The 19795-nt window shown below is 42.1% G+C and overlaps 2 protein-coding genes across 4 annotated transcripts in view; one reads left to right on the forward strand and one right to left on the reverse strand.

The window, feature by feature from the left end:
- MNAT1 (MNAT1 component of CDK activating kinase) overlaps nt 1–10036 on the forward strand; it is a 163574-nt gene extending 153538 nt beyond the window's left edge. For both annotated transcript variants that reach the window (XM_056545189.1, XM_056545190.1), the window contains exon 8: nt 9596–10036. In XM_056545189.1, the coding sequence (XP_056401164.1) occupies nt 9596–9716 (121 nt within the window). In that variant the 3' untranslated portion in view covers nt 9717–10036. The remainder of the gene's footprint in view (nt 1–9595) is intronic.
- Nucleotides 10037–11413: 1377 nt separating this feature from the next.
- Nucleotides 11414–19795, reverse strand: part of TRMT5 (tRNA methyltransferase 5) — a 276752-nt gene continuing 268370 nt past the window's right edge. The window contains exon 5 of one of the 2 annotated variants that reach the window (XM_056547370.1): nt 11414–12148. In XM_056547370.1, coding sequence (XP_056403345.1) covers nt 12081–12148 — 68 coding nt within the window. In that variant the 3' untranslated portion in view covers nt 11414–12080. The remainder of the gene's footprint in view (nt 12149–19795) is intronic. The other variant, XM_056547371.1, reaches the window with a different exon arrangement.

The following is a 19795-nucleotide window of genomic DNA, read 5'->3' on the forward strand; positions in this document are numbered from 1 at the left end:
CATTAGTGGGATTTGAACCCAAGTCCCCAGCACTGCAAGGCAGCAGTGCTAACCACTGAGCCACCATGCTGCCCTTAGCATACATCCATGCTAAAATGGACAGAGATGTCAGCAGAGAGCACTGTGCTCGTGATGTCATCAGTGTTCCAAAAAGAAAGGAAAGCATTCAGCAGCTAATAAGTACTGGAAGGATTAAGATTTTTTAATAGAAGTAATTTACAAATATGTTTAACTTTCTGCCACCAGTTGATTTAAAAGAAAAAAGGTTTTCACCGGAGTACCCCTTTAACACTTATCGCCTGAGGCCATTGGTTACAATAATGCTGGGATTAGTTATCTACTTATTTATCTTTAATCCTCACTTTTTCCTATTTTTGGATGACATTTTGGTGGCTTCAGAACCAATTACCAGGTTTCCATAGAGTTATGGTCTCAACATACAATATTAATCGGTTCTGTGACGACCATTGTAACTTGAGGGACCACTGTATATTGGTGTGGAGACCCACTTTCCTCTGTCTCAGATTTTATTAGTGACCTAATAAACTGGAACCTTTCCATAATATGGCCCTGTGTGGGGCACCTTTTGGCTGTATGAAGTGCCTATGATTTAGTTACTATGCAGCTGCTGAGACTCGGTGTGCTTCTGTGTTTGCCTAGCTGTACCAGGCTTCCGCTAACATGTCTAATGTGGTTTATTTTGTATAATTATTCTTTTTTATTTTTTTTTGGTAGACAGTTTTTTTTTTTTTTTTTTTTTTTCCTTCTTTAAAATTTCCCACACATGGCACTCTTGAATTTACAGGCACATAATGAATGTAAAGCATTTAATTTTATTCACTCTTCGAAAACCACCCAGTTGAGATCCTAACAAGTCATTTTCTTTTGCTGCTAATCTGGTTTAATCAGCTAATGAGGGGTTAATTACAGGAGGCTTGTAAAACTGGGTATAGGTTGACCTCAAAGACGGAGGCTGTGGAGTCCTATAAACAAGACACGTCTTTTGTTGACCATTGTGATTATACGTCTTACAGGATGGGTGTGGAATTTAACATGTGTCTTCCAGTGTAGAACTTATTATGTACTGTTTTTTTTTTTTTTTTTATTGTTTTTATATATGATGGCAGGAAAGTAAAATAAGCTGCAGTCGGACCCTTGTATAGACACTTCATGACGCATATGATCCCAATCTGATCCTAATGATTGCAGGGGTAACAAGGAAGGAAGCTTCCTGAAGACGCACATGGTTCTCATCATCTATTAAAATAAGTCCTAAACACAGCCCGGCTTCTAATATGTTCGTGTACATGTGTTATGTAAAGGCTTCTTTGCTGATCTCCATTCTGCAGAAGCTTGGAAAGTTAAAGTATACATCAAGGCCCAGTCTCCGGGATCCCCAACAATGCTGCTATTGGGCTTAGATGCCGAAAAGGCATTTGACTCTGTTGCATGGCCCTTTCTGAACACGGTGTTGCGCAGTTGGGGTTTTGGAGACCGGTAACTTCCTCGTTACCTCTCAGCAACATTTATATATGATGCTGACGATTAATAGATGTAACACTTCTCCCATAGCTTTACATGCCCCCGGTCACCCCTCCTCTTTAACCTTTCTTTAGACCCCTCGCTGAGACACCTCTTCCTATACACACTCCTTACCAGGGGATCAGGATTGGTTCTTCATGCTTAAAGTTGACGATATCCTACTGTTTATATCCAACCCCACAATATGCCTAGATGCTGTATTGTCTGATATATGTTACTATGGCCGGTTACATAATTAACACTGATAAGTCTGAGTCTGAGCTACTCCTCCTGAGAGGCCCCGCACAGCCCTCCTGGGCGCGAGCCTATGACTTCCAATGGAATGCTAACTCCCTCCCTTATCTAGGGGTAACTATTACTAGACGACCCTCACAACTGTACAGGTATAATGTAGCACCTTTCTTAAAATATCTTGGCTCACAACTCTTGCTGTGGAAGAATTTTTCCCTCTCTTTTCTAGGGAGAGCAAACCTCCTAAAGCTAGTCATATTCCCCAAACTACTGTATGTTTTACAATCCCTGCCCACAATACTTCATCCCAAAGACATTTTAACAGCCTGTTCCACAAATTTATCTGGAATAACCACAGGCCTAGGATCGCCCTTCACATCTTGCAGCAACATAAGTCGAATGGGGGTGGGGGGGGGGGGGGGGGGGAGAATCAACTTCCTGAATATCCAATTATATAACTTAGTGGCCCAATTGTGCATGGTAGGTGACTGGCTCACACAATCCTCTGTATACACTGATGTCTCCCTAGACCAACAGTTTGTCCCGGATAATTCCCTGGTAAATTTATTGCATTCTACGTATCCGGCATTGCCCCCCACTGTCAGGAGTAACCCCCTGCTATGCACCACTTGGAAGGCCTGGGTTAGGGGTCGGTGCCTTCTTTCCCTAAGTCCTCGCCACTCTTTGCACATGACGTTCCTCCGCAACCCCGGCTTTCATGGGGGTAGTCCGCCCCTGGGAGACAGGATGCCTATACAATCTCTCCTCCTTTGTGGATAGGTCTAGATGTCACCTTTACACCTACAATGAACTGACCCTAAAATATGACATCTTGGGCCCTCACCCATTCCATTACTTACAAGCTTTTAGTTACCTCCGTAGTGTCACACAGCACTTGACCTACAAGGACTGGGATGACCCCTTCCTCTCCCTGACTAACTCAATTCAGCTCTGCTCAGGACAAATAACTAAGTACTACCATATGTTGACACGCAAATTCCACTACTCAGGTGTCATGACTGGCATGTCCTACTGGAAGACTGTACTGGACAACATCATGACTGGCGACATCCTACAGGGCTTGACGAACGCAGCTAAACATCTTCCCTCTGCGCTCTACTGGGAGATGGCCTACAAAATCACACATAGGGCGTACATCTCCCCCATAGGGGTTAGCTCATTGGCAACACTGCAGACCACACGTGCCCAATATGTGGAGCCCCTCACGCTGACCTCTTACACTGTTTTTGGTCCTGCCCTTCTATCATAACCTTCTGGGAGCGGGTTCGGGTTGTGGGGTACACCCACTGGATCTTGACTAGTATCACTCATTACTCATCTGCAATTTCTATAATCGGACTCTTACTGCTCCGGGTTCCCAGACCTTGGTTTTGTCTTGGTTGGAATCCGCTGGAAAAGTATTGTTTCCTGCTGTAAGCGGAATCCGTAGTGTAAATTAGGGCTGGGCGGTATGACCAAATATGTGTATCGCGGTATTTTTGTAACTTCCACGGTATATAACGGTATTCTTCCCCCCCTCCCAATTTATTATAAGCTTAGCGCTGTGCCCATCGGGGTACTACTCACGTCACCCGCAAGCGCTGCCCTCCTCGTCCTCCTGTTTGTTGTGGCTGCCGGCACTGACACTCTATAGCTGTATCCCTATGCCCGGGCTGCAAAAGGTAAACAAGAATAAACTTTAACGCATGTTCCTACGTTGGCCTTACGCTCTTCCTGGGGACGTGAACGTTGGACAGCAGTCAGGCTATCACCAGCCGCAACGATGTTCCGCCTCGGCCGGTGATAGGCTGAGCCCACTGTCATGTAAGAAGCCGGCTTCTTACATGACAGTGCGCTCAACCTATCACCGGCCGAGGCGGAACATCGCTGCGGCCGGTGATAGGCTGATGGCTATCCGAAGTTCCATTCCCTAGGAAGCAAGTTCGGACCGACGGGGAAGGTGCGTTAAAGTTTATTTTGTTTATCTTTTGCAGCCCGGGCATAGGGATACCGGACAGTATAGAGTGTCAGTGCCGGCAGCCGCAACAAACAGGAGGACAAGGAGGGCAGCGCTTGCGGGTGATATGTGATTAGTTCCTCGATGGGGACAGCGCAGCACTGGGCTGATAATTAATTTGGGGGGAGAAGCAGAACAGCGCTCCTGGGTCACATATGATTAGTTCCCCGATGGGGACAGCGCAGCACTGGGCTGATAACTCATTCATTCCAGAGGGGGAGGGGCCAAACCGGTATTGCGGTATGGGGAAAAATTCATATCGTGCAGGACAAAAATGTTGGTATGAACAGGTATACTGCCCAGGCCTAGTGTAAATGAGCCTTTTTTTTTTTTCCCTTAACCTATCTGAAGAAACCACATCAAAATGGATTTTCTTGGTGATTTTTTTTCTTCTGGCTTCTCAATGTAAATTTGAGCTTCCATGCAGAACTGAAAAGGGATTTCACTTTTTTTTTTCCTTATTTTTTTGGTCGCAGCATGGAGGAAGTTATGGTGCAGTACAAGCTGTGAAACAAGCACTGGGGTAGTATGTAACCCTTATTAGATTTTCTCTAACTCCAGCCATTACTTATTCCTCCCTCTGTAGACTTCTATGTACAGCTGTAACTTGCCACGTTAGTGGGCTGATCCATCTCTAGACAGATTTATGCAGGAAAGGAGCCTAATAGGTGTAGACATGTTTTTCTGTCTCCGCCTATATTCACTTTAGACTTATTCCAGGTTATCCCACAATACCAACTTCTCTTAGGATAAGACATGCAACTAGTGATAGTCTCTTAGGCTCTTTTTACACTACATTTAGCAGTGTCTGTCTATTGTGTGTGCTAGAAAAACTCCCGACATACACAGTAAATTTATTCATAGACCCTGTTATTCACTGGAGACCACAATGGGGTCATTTTGGCCTCTGATCCGGCAGCACTGTTGAGGTTTAGGCTAGGATTTTACAGGTTTTTTTTTCTGGTGTTTTATTTATATATATATATATATATATATATAATATATATATATATAATATATATATATATATATATATATATATATAATATATAATATATCTCTGCCCCTGTAGCTTTTGAGCCAAAGCCAGAAGTGTATTCAAAAGGAATAAGAAACATAAAGGGAAGACTTAAACATCTCATTCCTACTGGATCCACTTTCTGATTTTCAAGAAAATCAAGAAAAAAAAAGGCATAAAAAAAAAAAAACCTTTGTAGAAACATAGCCTTATGATGCTGTATTTAATAGCCAATAAGACTGCACTATTACTTAGAGAATAGAAAAATATTTAACACGTGAGCCTTTGTATGATAGTTGCCATTCAGCATCTACCATTAGAGGCCCCTTATTTTGATAACTAAATATTCATCTTATTGAGAAGAGGGTGAGATGCTGTATGCAGATAGTTTTGGGTTTAGTGCTGACCCTATTAAGATTCTACACTTCTACCTTGTAACTTTTTGCAGCCATAGGATAAAATTACCATTATTCTCCCTCTAGCTGAAATGGATTATGGGAGGTCTTCTAAATACAATATATTTTATATGTTTTATTGTTATAATGAAGCCCTCTAGTTAAGCTGGATAATGATTGCTGTAAGACAAGGAGTGAAGTGCCCTACATCCCACTTATCCCTGCTCATTCCAATGATAGTGGGGGTCCAGCACTGAGACCCTGACTGGTCAAAACAGCTTTTTTTTGGTTCCGAAACGACGGGTACACTTTGGCCCTTATTTACTAAGAGTGTTGTGTTGGTTTCTTTGTGGGTTTTAATTCCCTACAATTTATTTTCCACGGTATTTACTAGTGTTTCCCTACATTTTGCTTTTTTTTTTTACACACGCTCTGATCTGTCGGGTTTTCCTCAGCTGAAATCCACCACATTTTCTGTGGAAACCTTAGTAAATATGTTGGTTTTTTGTGAAAAAGCCAGGAGCACGCCCCTTTTTCCCGACGGCCACGCCCCTTTTACGTGTTTTCTTAGCAAAATGTAGAGAGAGTCTGAGTTTTTTTCAATTCTGATGCAGACAGACATGTGGGGTTTGCAATAGTAAATGAGGGCCATTAGATATTAGAACGCAGATCGACTGCAGAAGGTTTAGATCATCCAACTAAAGAACAAGTTCACTTCAGGACACCATCTATGTGGCCTTATAACGAGCTCCTATAACCATAGATTGTACAGAAACAATTGGTATTAAGCTGAGGTTTAGAACAATAAAATACATAACTTGCATGTGGTCTGTGCTAGTAAAGAAGACTTTCAGTCTTTTCCATATGGGAAATTCATGTTTTTCAGAAGAGGGTGAGATGAAGTATGCTGATAGTTTTAGGGTTTAAAGGGGTACTCCGGTGGAAAACTTTATTTTTTAAATCAACTGGTGCCAAAAGTTAAAAAGATTTGTAAATTACTTCTATTAAACATTCTTAATCCTTCCAATTTTAAACTTCTACCTTGTAACTTTGTGAATGCTAAATATAAGAACAAAGAAAACAAACAATGTGGCATGTTCCCCCCGAGTTAAGATCCAATTGGGCTATGCTGCCTCCTGGGTACCCAACATGGTTTTTGCATGAAATCAATGCAGAAACTCCTCGGGCCACTTGGTTTTTAGGAGTTAACTAGAAAACACCCGCACACTTTCTCTTCCGTCATGGTTAGAGCACAGGCTTACAGTCGTAGCAGCAATTTTATTATATATTGCACATGGCTTTATGTTACGGTAAAGTATCTGAGCCTAATACTTTCTGTATATTCTTATCAGTATGCTTGTTGGTTGTGATTGTGTCTGTAAAGGGGCCCTGGGTGGCTGCTGGCTTGGTATGTGAGTTTAATAGACAGAACAGTGTTGCATATAAAGCTGCATGTGCTGGTGATTCAGCATTTCATGATTGATCACAGCAGATGGAGTTGTTGCTATGCTGGCGTTGGATAACATCTGCCCCATTACACATTAGCTGAGGCTTCAGTCCCTGCATCCTGATGCAATGAAACATTCTGAGGATGAGTGTCAGAGTTGTAGTCTACTTGTTGATGACTGGTCTGTAACTACTGGTGACCTCACCATTGCTTATATAGTCAGCACTAACAAAGTGTAACCATCGCAGCTTCTGAAAATTATACAGCATTTTCTCTGCAGTAGAAATGTGTATTTTCCATGTGATTTTTTTTTTTAATGTATAATTTATGTGCAGGACAAGAAAATATATGCGGTTTTCCTCTACATGCCGGGAGCTCAGCTTGCTTGACTAAATCTGGGGGGGGTGGGGGGGGTTGCAGCGGTCGGGTCCCCCGCGATCGATCACTTATCCCCTATACTGTGGATAGGGGATAAGTTGTCTTTTTCTGCAGATGTCCTTTTAATAGTAAAACAACCCCTTTGAGGGGGAGGTTAAGAATGTTAAGTTTGGGCTTCTATTCACTGTAGCAAAATACACAAGTGTGAATAATGCCTAAGAATAATGTGGCGCTACTGCCAACGATCATAGTGTCATGCTGAATCCTGCTGCATTGCAGCTAATTTACGTAAATGAGGTTGTGTTGCAACACAGAATTTGATCCTGGATGTGGGGTCCCAACAGTCTCATTTACTAATATTAGCTGCAATGCAGCATGAGTCTAGGAGTGTGACATGGTGATCAGTTTATCCACAGAGCCATATTAGGGCTTTCTGTTTGCACGACCAATTGTACTTTGTAATCACACCTTTCATTGTACCATAAAATGTATTGCACAACAACAAAAAATTATTTGTGAAGGGAAATTGAAGAAAACAAAACAAAACACAATTTTTCAACAGCATAACACAGTAATATCAGCAATCTACTTGTACAGCCTGCCTTGCAGCGGACTATACAAGAGTCGCCTTGGAGAGCAGCATGTAGAAGGGTAAGAGACCTCTGATCTGAAGTGTTAAAGGGATATTTCAGGAAAAACTTTTTTTTTTTTTTTTATATTAACTGGCTCCAGAAAGATAAACAGATTTGTAAATTACTTCTATTAAAAAAATCTTAACCTTTCAATAATTATCAGCTGCTGACGTTGAGTTGTTGTCTTCTGTCTGGCAACAGTGCTCTCTGCTTGTCTCGGGAACTGCACAGAGTAGAAGAGGTTTGCTATGGGGATTTGCTTCTAAACTGGGCGGTTCCCGAGACAGATGTCATCAGAGAGCACTTAAACAGAAAAGAACAACTCAACTTCAGCAGCTCATAAGTACTGAAAGGATTAAAGGGGTATTCCAGACAAAAACTTTTTTTTATATATCAACTGGCTCCGGAAAGTTAAACAGATTTGTAAATTACTTCTATTAAAAAATCTTAATCCTTCCAATAGTTATTAACTTCTGAAGTTTTCTGTCTAACTGCTCAATGATGATGTCACGTCCCGGGAGCTGTGCATGATGGGAGAATATCCCCATAAGAGCTGGACAGCTCCCGGGACGTGAGTCATCATTGAGCAGTTAGACAGAAAACAACAGCTCAACTTCAGAAGCTAATAACTATTGGAAATATTAAGATTTTTTAATAGAAGTAATTTACAAATCTGTTTAACTTTCTGGAGCCAGTTGATATATAAAAATTTTTTTTTCCTGGAATACCCCTTTAAATATAGACCTCAGCATGATTGCTGATGGTCCACCATTACCGGTGAGGTGCAGTGTATGAAGTGAGTGGAGCTCCTTTATGTGCATGACTTAAAGGGATACTCCACTTGAATATATATATATATATATATGTGTATTTTTTATTTTTTTTTATCAACTTTCATCCTATGCCAGTGTTTCCCAACTAGAGCGCCTCCAGCTGTGGCCAAACTACAACTCCCAGCATGCCCGGACAGCCTTCGGCTGTCCGGGCATGCTGGGAGTTGTAGTTTGGCCACAGCTGGAGGCACCCTAGTTGGGAAACACTGTCCTATGCATTGCAAAGGTTGGAATCAACAGAAAGAATTGACATGCTGCAACTTTATTTTCCAAGCCAAAAGGGCAATTTCCTTTAGTTTTTGTTTTGTGGATGTGATTTATTGGCATCTACTGTAATACATTTTGGATTGTACACCCACAAATCCTCATGGAAAATCTACCTACCTGTGACCAAACGTTAGTTTGTAAATAATAGGGTTTAAAATCATTGTTTGGAATGGTGCAGCTTTCTTCGTCATCCCATAGCACATCCAGCCCTGTGTTTCCATAGCTGTCGTCCACACATCAGTATATAGCTGCGCCTGCCGTACACAGGTTCCAGTCAGCAGGAATTCCCTTTCATTTGGCCACCTCCGAGATCCTGAAACGCAGGTGAAGCAATATAACCACAAGAGTATTAACACATCATAACTCCAATTCCTGTTTTGGATGCCCCTTTCCAAGCATGATGGCATCAACACAGTATTAAACCATCGGAGGTGTTTTACTGGTGGTCCTGTGTTTTCTTTTTCCGCCCTGTCTCCTGCCAGAAATGCATCTGTTTTAGGTTTCTTGGTGCTACCCCAGAAAGAATCGTACACATTGTAAGTCTGTCTGTTCTATGAAGAAATGTTAATGACTTGGGTCCCCCCCCCCCCCCCCCGGCATTGCTGTGTCAAGATGTTAGGAATCAAAGCCGACCAGTAGTCTAATGGGCTTATAATCAGCTCTATGTATCAGATGCTTCCCCAGAAGCTGATTGTGATAGAAATGTAAAACATATTGCCGTATCCAAACAGTACGAGCGGCCTGAGAATCACATCCATCTGGACGTCCCAAGGAACATGAATTAGCATTTCATTTATATATTTAGTAGCTAAAACAATGTTCTCCTTTGTTCTAGGTATCTAAACCATGTACGGGCTGCTTCCCCACAGGATCTCGCCGGAGGCTATACTTCCTCTCTCGCATGCCATAGGGCGCTGCAGGACGCCTTCAGTGGGTTGTTCTGGCAGCCACAATAGCTCAAGTGCCGCAATCCGGACACAACGGACCTCTGGCCCGGGCCCAGCACCTAACACAAGCGAATCTGGTAAAATGACTGCCGTCTGCACCATACCTAGACTCTTTAATAAAGACAGCTGTGTTCAGGGGGAAGGGGGTCCTGCATTTTGTTTTTTTTCTGCTCTTGTGGCACAGCTCGGAGCAACTGAAACAACAAGTCACGTCTGATGGAAGCAATGAATAAATCCATTTATATCAGGGGGATTTCTCTTACCAAGTTGTAAATTTTCTGTTTATTTTTAAATAAAGCCGAGTTTTATTAGTTTTGTGGTTTTCCGTTTTGTAGACGTTTTTTTCTTTAAGTAAATATTGGTGGGGAATTAGTCACCAAATGTGTAACTGTGCTTAAACATGAAGGGTGCGTGTACAAAAAAGGTTTATTTGGATGTCAAAATAGTACAGATTGTGAGACATGTACATGAGTGGTTGCACAGGATTGTGTTACGATGGCAGTTTTATTTTCCAGAAATAGCACCACACCTGTCCACAGGCTGGATGTGGTATTGCAAATCGCTTCCATTCACTTTAAAGGAAAACTGTCAGCCAGTTCACCCACATTGATAGTTCCCTGTAAAGTTCCGCTCTTTGGTCAAAGGATCACGCTTTAAAGGCGTAGTGACCCCGCCGACCATCTGCCTCCCGCACTGGAGACGTTTCTAAGCCCACCCCCTTTGTTTGCATATTCATTATCTTCAACTCCACGTCCTAGTGACATGGAGTCACATGTCCCCTGAGCGCAGGGGCTCTGTTTGCAGTCGCATGTTCCCTGAGCGCAGCACTCTGTCTGCAGTCGCATGTCCCCTGAGCGCAGTGCTCTGTCTGCAGAGAGCATGAAGATTTTACCCAGCTGCTGGATGCTGTGAATGGAACTGGCGCATGCACAGTGGCACTGTGCTTTCGATGTGGCGATCAAGATTGGGTCCTGGCTGCTGATAGCAGCTGGGACAGTGCGAGTATGATGCAAGCCCAGCTCCTGAGCTGGCTCACATCACGTTTTCTCCCATATGGGAGCGCATACGGCAGGGGGGGATCTAAAACCTCGCGCTCCCGTATGCCTTTCTATGCGCTCCCGTATGTAATTCATTTGAATGAGCCGACCACAGTGAAACGTTCGGTCTGGTCGGCTTATTCTTGTGCCATATGCGCTTTTACAACCGGACCTAAAACTGTGGTTGACCACAGTTTTAGGTCCGGGGAAAAAACGCATACAGCGCAAAAATGAGCCGACCGAACGTTTCACTCCGGCTGGCTCATTGAAATGAATTACATACGGGAGCGCGAGGTTTTAGATCCCCCCCCCCCCCCCTGCCGTATGCGCTCCCATATGGGAGAAAACGTGATGTGAACCCAGCCTAACCCTGCCGTGCCACAGCACCATTTATATACTGCATTTTGCGGCAAGGGGTTAAACATTTTTGATTAGGGGTACATTCACAATTGCGTATTTTCTGCTGCAGATTTTGCTACCCAAGTCAATGGCCAGCAAAATCTACTGAAGCAAATCTGCAGCAGAAAATACGCCGTGTGAATGTACCCTTAATACAGAAAATGGCTCCTTAAAGTCACACCACTAGAGGTCCCCATACCTACTGGGACACTAACCAGTCCTTCAGCAGCATCAGGCTTGTCCATGAGTCAGGAACAAGAGATGACTCATGGACAAGGCTGCATGAGCAGACGGACCAATCACCTTCCACCACCATAAGGTAGGCACACGCCCCTTCCCCTGGGAGGATTTCTAACACTGTCAGCTAATGAAAAAAGGCATTTTTTTAAATAATAAATATAGATGACAGAGGCAAAAAAGAGATGTACATGGTCAAGATTAGGTACTGAGTAACATTTATTATAATTTTTGTTGTGGAATCTGAAAGGTGCACTTTAATAGCGCTAAGATGCAATACCAGACACCACCCAGAGTAAGGTGGGGTGCTTTCATTTGTGAAGGAAAGCAGCTATTTTTTCAGGCCATTTAAAAAAAATTAAATAAAAAAAAACTTAGAGGGAAATTTATCAAAAAGTGGCAGGTGCTGAGTTGCCCATAGCAACCAATCAAATAGCTTCTTTCATTTTTAAAGAGGCCTCTGAAAACAGAAAGAAGGGATCTGATTGGTTGCTATGGCCAGCTCAGCATCTTTTCCTCTGGACACCTAATCCACAATAGCAATAAAGTTTCAGTAAAGGTTCAGTGTGCAAATAACCATGATAATAAACTTATTGCCTCTTAGTCGTTATTTTATTAAAAAGGTAAAATAAACAATGAAGGTACAAGCCCGGGGGCCTCATATGTATCTGGGAATAAAAAACATCCTTGAGCCAATACGCTATACTGGAGCGTCAGTGTCCACGCTGCCATCTTCTTCAAGCCGGTGACGTTTTGAGGGTGGTTCACCTGGAACAATGAACACAAAATATCGAAAACTTCTGTTAAACTTTTGTACAGGAAGAACAGTGTTTTTTTTTTTTTTTTTTACCTCCGCTATATATGTGTGATGGGGAAATATGGAATGGTCTCAGGACTAGAGATGAGCGAGCTTACAGTAAATTTGATTCGTCATGAACTTCTCGGCTCGGCAGTTGCTGACTTATCCTACATAAATTAGTTCAGCCTTCAGGTGCTCCGGTGGCTGGAAAAGGTGGATACAGTCCTAGGAGAGAGTCTCCAGCCCACCGGAGCACCTGAAAGCTGAACTAATTTATGCAGGATAAAGTCATCAACTGCCGAGCCGAGATGTTCGTGACGAATCGAATTTACAAATTTATTTGAACTCCTGGCTGTACTACTGCTGGCAGATCACTATGATCCCGGCCATTGAGCTCCCCTAGATGCCGTGGTTTAGAGATGAGCGAATTTACAGTAAATTCGATTCGTTACGAACTTCTCGGCTCAAAAGTTGATGACTTATCCTGCATAAATTAGTTCAGCTTTCAGGTTCTCCCGTGGGCTGGAAAAGGTGGATACATTCCTAAGAGAGTCTCCTAGGACTGTATTCACCTTTTCCAGCCCACCGGAAAGCTGAACTAATTTATGCAGGGAAAGTCATCAACTGCCGAGCCGAGAAGTTCGTGAAGAATCGAATTTACTGTAAATTCGCTCATCTCTACCGTGGTTAATAGCAACCTCTGCATTTAGACTGTTTGTTCTGTACAAACAAATCAAAATCTCAAATAGCTAAAAATATTTCTTTATTACAAATAACTTGTTACAGAATACAATATGTATAAATCCCCATAAAAACAGTAATTCACAACAATAGACAAAGTGCGATATTTATAGGGACAATCCCCAATAGTACATCCTAACCCGACGCGTTTCCCCGTAACTGGGTAATTTACAGTAACATACGGTTCATCAGGGGTAAAAAGATGGTTGTGGTTGCTTTAAAGCACAAACTTATATGTGAGCAGCATATAAAACATATAAACAACGACTGAGGCAAATACATGAAAAATCATTATTAGACTCAGATAATCAAACGGTCTGTTCAGGTTTTGGAGCTGCAAATTGCAGTGATGCATCCTCAGACGCATTTGTCTCAATACAATCACAGTAGTCAAGGTATGTTTCTCTTTATAGCTGCTCTCAAAGATATATAGAGTTTGCTCAGAATATGTCCTCCAGGGATGTCACTACAGTCAAAGTAGATACATAAAGATACAGCCATCCAATTGATACAAATTCAGCAGTATAAGGGTGGGTTCACACTACGTTTTCTCTCATACGGGAGCGCATACGGCAGGGGGGAGCTAAAACCTTGCGCTCCCCGTATGTAACCGTATGCGCTCCCGTATGTCATTCATTTCAATGAGCCGGCCGGAGTGAAACGTTCGGTCCGGTCGGCTCATTTTTGCGCCGTATGCGCTTTTACAACCGGACCTCAAACCGTGGTTGACCACAGTTTTAGGTCCGGTTGTAAAAGCGCATACGGCGCAAAAATGAGCCGACCGGACCGAACGTTTCACTCCGGCCGGCTCATTGAAATGAATGACATACGGGAGCGCATACGGTGACATACGGGAGCGCGAGGTTTTAGCTCCCCCCTGCCGTATGCGCTCCCGTATGGGAGAAAACGTAGTGTGAACCCAGCCTTAAAGTTATCAACCAGGCGCACTCAGTTAGCAAAATCCTCCATATCTATTCCTGCTGCTAGTCGTGACCTAGGCTTAATGCAGCAACCATTTGAGCACATGACCACCGCTCCTGATACCGTGGGATGTTTGTTCTGTACACTATTTTATAATAAGTTATTATTAGAGATGAGCGAACTTAGTCAATTCGATTCGTCACGAACTTCTCGGCTCGGCAGTTGCCCTGCATAAATTAGTTCAGCTTTCAGGTGCTCCGGTGGCTGGAAAAGGTGGATACAGTCCTAGGAAAGAGTCTCCAGCCCACGGGGGCCGAGAAGTTTGTGACGAATTGAATTTACTGTAAGTTCGCTCATCTCTAGTTATTATATTAACAATTCAAAAGACTCTTTACATAAAAAAAAAACTACAAAAACATATCTGAAAGTGTCTAAACTAATTAAATATAACCTGAATTATTCCACATGCTAAATGCTGTTGAAGATAAAAAGACAAAAACAAACACCCAATGCCAGAAGTGCTGTTTTGGTCACCTCACCTTCCGAAACGCAACAAAATAATGAAAGTCATATGTACCCCAGAACTACATCATTAAAAAGGGAGCATCAGAAACCAAAAAAAATGCTTTTCACCCCGACAGGTATTTCATTTTTATCTGTCTCTTTATACTTCTTTAAGGCTACGTTCACATGGTCGTTAGGACACAGCAGTGTGACGCACGTCAGGGGAGAAAAATTACTGCTTACGCCAGTGGTCTTCAAACTGTGGCCCTCCAGATGTTGCAAAACTACAATTCCCAGCATGTCCGGACAGCCGTTGGCTGTCCGGGCATTCTGGGAGTTGTAGTTTTGCAGCATCTGGAGGGCCACAGTTTGAAGACCGCTGGCTTACGCCATCTTTTTCTCCCACTATTCCCGCCAAAAAATAACTGGCCCCCATAATAGTAAATGGTAGCCGCCGGGACCCATTGTTGCCCTTTGCTCCGCATCAAGAGAACAGCCAATAAAGTTCCCAAATAAAAGACTACTGGCTGCTCTCAACAGGGGGCAACGGCAGTGTGAAAGGGGCCTAAGAAGATAAAACCTGTAGTGACTAGAGATGAGCGAACTTACAGTAAATTCGATTAGTCACGAACTTCTCGGCTCGGCAGTTGATGACTTTTCCTGCATAAATTAGTTCAGCTTTCCGGTGCTCCCGTGGGCTGGAAAAGGTGGATACAGTCCTAGGAGACTCTTTCCTAGGAATGTATCCACCTTTTCCAGCCCACCGGAACACCTGAAAGCTGAACTAATTTACGCAGAATAAGGCACCAACTGCCGAGCCGAGAAGTTTGTGACGAATCGAATTTACTGTAAGTTCACTCATCTCTAGTAGTGACCCACAGAATAAAGAAAGCATAAAACATGTTTTCAGTACATTATACAGTAAAAATAACACAAATAACCTCTTAATGACACAGCCCATTTTAATTTTAGCATTTGCCTTTTTCCCCTCCTCATCTTTTCCATACACAGACCCATATGAGGCTCGTTTTCTGCACAACCAATTGTACTTTGTAATGACACCTTTGATTTTAGCAAAAAATTAAGAAAAATTGTGGGGAAAGATTGAAAAGAAAACCACACTTTTGCAACCGTTGGTTCTTATGCAGTGTACTTAAAGGGGTACTCCGGTGGAAATTTTTTATCAACTGGTGCCAGAAAGTTAAACAGATTTGTAAATTGCTTCTATTAAAAAAATCTTAATCCTTCCAGTACTTATTAGCTGCTGAATACTACAGAAGAAATTAGATTCTTTTTGGAACACAGAGCTCTTTGCTGACATCACGAGCACAGTGCTCTCTGCTGACATCTCTGTCCATTTAAGGAACTGTCCAGAGCAGCATATGTTTTCTATGGGGATTTTCTCCTACTCTGGACAGTTCCTAAAATGTACAGAGGTGTCAGCAGAGAGCACTGTGGTCATGATGTCAGCAAAGAGCTCTGTGTTCCAAAAAGAAAAGAATTTCCTCTGTAGTATTCAGCAGCTAATAAGTGCTGGAAGGATTAATATTTTTTAATAGAAGTAATTTACAAATCTGTTTAACTTTCTGGCACCAGTTGATTTAAGGAAAAAAAAAAAAGTTTTCCACTGGAGTACCCCTTTGAGGACCAGGCCCATTTTATTTTTGCATTTTTGTTTTTTCCTCCTCGCCTTCTAAAAATCATAACTCTTATATTTCCATCCACAGACCCACTTGAGGGCTTGTCTTTTTGCGTCACCAATTGTAATTTGTAATTTCATCACTTATTTTACCATAAAATGTACGGCGCAACCAAACATATTATTTATGTGGGAAAATTGAAAAACGCAATTTAGCAAATTTTGGAAGGTTTTGTTTTCACGCTGTACACTTTCCGGTAAAAATGACAGGTTTTCTTTATTCTGTGGGTTAATACGATTCAAATGATACCCATGTTATATGCTTTTCTATAATTGTACCACTTAAAAAAAAATCTCAAACCATTTTAACAAAATTAGTATGTTTGAAATCGCCCTATTTTGACCACCTATAACTTTCTCATTTTTCCGTATATGGGGCGATATGAGGGCTCACTTGTTGCCTCTTGATCTGTAGTTATCAGTACCACTTCTTTTTCTTAGGTTTTACTTTTTATAAATTTTTTAATTAATTTTTTTGGGTATAAAATGTGACAAAAAAAGCAGCAATTTTGGACTTTTGAAATTTTTTTACGTTTACCGTATGGGATAATTAACGATATATTTTAATAGTTCAGACTTTTACGCACGCGGTTATACCAAATATGTGTATTCATTTTTTTTACGTGTTTGGGGGGTAAAAAAAATGGGAAAAACAGACGTTTTACTTTTTTTTATTGGGGGATGAGATTTTAATTTTTTTTTTACTTTTATTTTCAATATTTTTCCTTTTTTTACACTTTAATAGTCCCCATAGGGAACTATTTATTGCAATCACTTGATTGCTAATACTGTTCAGTGCTATGTATAGGACATAGCACTGATCAGTATTATCGGTCATCTTCTGCTCTGGTCTGCTCGATCTCAGACCAGAGCAGAAGACCCTGGGAGACGGCCGGAGCCAGGTGAGGGGACCTCCGGCTGCCATGCTGCATGATCGGATCCTCGCAGCAGCGCTGCGGGCGATCCGATCATCCAAAGTACCGCACTGCTGCAGATGCCGTGATCTGTATTGATCACGGCATCTGAGGGGTTAATGGCGGACATCCGCGCGATCGCCATTACCGGCGGGTCCCTGGCTGCTGATAGCAGCCGGGACCTGCCACGCATTACGCGAGCACCGGAGCTGTGATCGCGATCATGGCGGCACGTAAATGTACGTCATGGTGCGTTAAGTATCACGTCACCATGACGTACATTTACGTCCATTGTTGTTAAGGGGTTTATAAAAAAAGTTTACATGCCGCAACCACTATTGATGGCAGCATCTAAACAATTAAATGACCAGCATTTGAGTGATCTTGGATGTCAGCCATTACCTCCAAACGCTGGCTGCAGCAGTTATGCGCAGTGTATCATGCTATTGGTAAATATGGCACACCGTTAGATAGTCTAGCTTAATTGTTAATTGAAGTAATTTACACAAAAATGTTGCACAACAATTTTAGTGCATGAAAAGCTGTGCCTGCTTCTAGAGCAAGGCTCCAAACTGTAGTGAAAACACATTTATTATGTGTTTGACAAAGGAAACATTTATGTTTTCTTTGTAGTGAATTGTATCCATTTTTTTTTAAACTGAACTTGCAGGCCCCTGTTACATATCAAAATAGAAGTAAATTATAAACTGTGATCTGCTCTCTCCCTTAGCGCCAATACAGACATTTTATTTTTTGGAGTATCATATTTTAGGTGGTGATACAGGGATCCACCTTGTTGTATTTAGGCTGCTTGGATTTACATCGTTTGCACCGGTGCTATATATATATAATTTGGTATATAATAAATGTGGCCTAATTCATGTAAGCCAGTCTTTTGGCGCAAATTTTGCTAGAATTGTGTCAGTTTGCAATCGTAAATCTGTTCCATTGTGTTTGGCCATCTGAAGGGTTTCCACATAAGTGCTGACACACAGTCCTTAAAGTGTACCTGTCCTTAGCAGAAAGTTTTTATATAATGTAGATAATACCATATGTATATTTGTACCATACATTGGTTAAAAAAATGTGTTTATTTTGGGTGAAAAAAATGCTGTACCCGCACTTATTGTCTGTGTGGAGACAAAAAACAGTGGTCAGGACAAGCAGGGCTCTGTGCAGGCTCCTGGCTTGTCAAACAACATGCTGTGTGAGCCGGAAGCGTGTCACAGAGCTTCAGTGTACAGAGCCCCGCTTGTCCCCAGTGCCCCGCTTGTCCCCAGAGCCCCGCTTGTCCCCAGTGCCCAGAGCCCCGCTTGTCCCCAGTGCCCAGAGCCCCGCTTGTCCCCAGTGCCCAGAGCCCCGCTTGTCCTCCCACACTTGGAGACACACAGACAATAGCTGCAGGGACAACAATATAAACATTCTTTAACCAATCTATATTACAAATATATCAACTGGTGCTATAAAGTTAACCCCTTAACGACCACGGACGTAAATGTACATCCCGGTTTGGCGGTACTTCGTGCACCAGGGCGTACATTTACATTCTGTGTATGACCGCGAGCATCGGAGTGGTGCTCGTGTCATACATGGCAGGTTCCAGGTGCTATCAGCAGCCGGGGACCCGCCAGTAATGGCAGACATCCGTGATCGCACTGATGTCCGCCATTGACACCTCAGATGCCTTGATCAGTACAGATCACGGCATCTTCGGCAATGCACATGTTGAAATAGATGATCGGATCGCCCGCGGCGATCCGATCATCTGTTATGGCGGACAGAGGTCCCCTCACCTGCCTCCGTCCGTCGTCTCCTGCTCTGGTCTGAGATGGAGCAGACCAGAGCAGAAGATCACCGATAATACTGATCAGTGCTATGTCCTATGCATAGCACTGAACAGTATTAGCAATAATATGATTGCTATAGTTTCCTATGGTTACATAAGTGTAAAAAAAAAAAAAGTTGAAAACCCCATCCTGCTATAAAAATGAAAATTGTGAATTTTTCCCATTTTACCCCCAAAAAGCGTAAAAATGTTTTTTTTTTATAAACATATTTGGTATCCCCGCGTGTGTAAATGTCCGAACTATCAAAATATAATGTTAATGATCCCGTATAGTGAATGGCGTAAATGTAAAAAATTTCCAAAAATGCTGCTTTTTTTGTCACATTTTATTCCCAAAAAATGGAATAAAAAATTAGCTAAAAGTTTTATATATGCAAATGTGGTATCGATAAAAAGTACAGATGGGGACACAAAAAAATGAGCCCTCATACCGCCCCATATACATATATAAGTTATAGGTGGTCAAAATAGGGCAACTTTAGATGAGTGATTTTGTACAAAAAGTTTGATTTTTTTTAAGCGGTATAAAAGTATGTAATCATGGGTATCATTTTAATCATATTGACCCACAGAATAAAGAACACATGTCATTTTTACTGTAAAACATACATTGTGAAAATTAAACCCTCCAAAATGTGCAAAATTGTGGTTTTCATTTAAATTTCCTCCCTAAAAAAATATTTTTTGATGTTCACCGTACATTTTATGGTAAAATGAGAGGTTTCATTACAAAGTACAATTGGTCACGCAAAAAAACAAGCCCCTAAATGGGTCTGTAGATTGAAATATAAAAGTTATGGATTTTTAGAATAAATATATCTAGAATAAAAGAGGGGCAGAGCTTCCCATAGGGCGGTATCGTTACAGGTATTGGGAGCAGGGTCGTTGAATAAAATACACTCAAAGGAACACTGCTCACCTAGTGTTGTTGTGAGAGAGCCACAACAACTATATGCGCATGGGTCACTCAAGACCAAAGTACTGGTGGTGC

This window comes from Hyla sarda, chromosome 11 (genome assembly GCF_029499605.1).
Source record: "Hyla sarda isolate aHylSar1 chromosome 11, aHylSar1.hap1, whole genome shotgun sequence".
Classification (NCBI taxonomy): Eukaryota; Metazoa; Chordata; class Amphibia; order Anura; family Hylidae; genus Hyla; species Hyla sarda.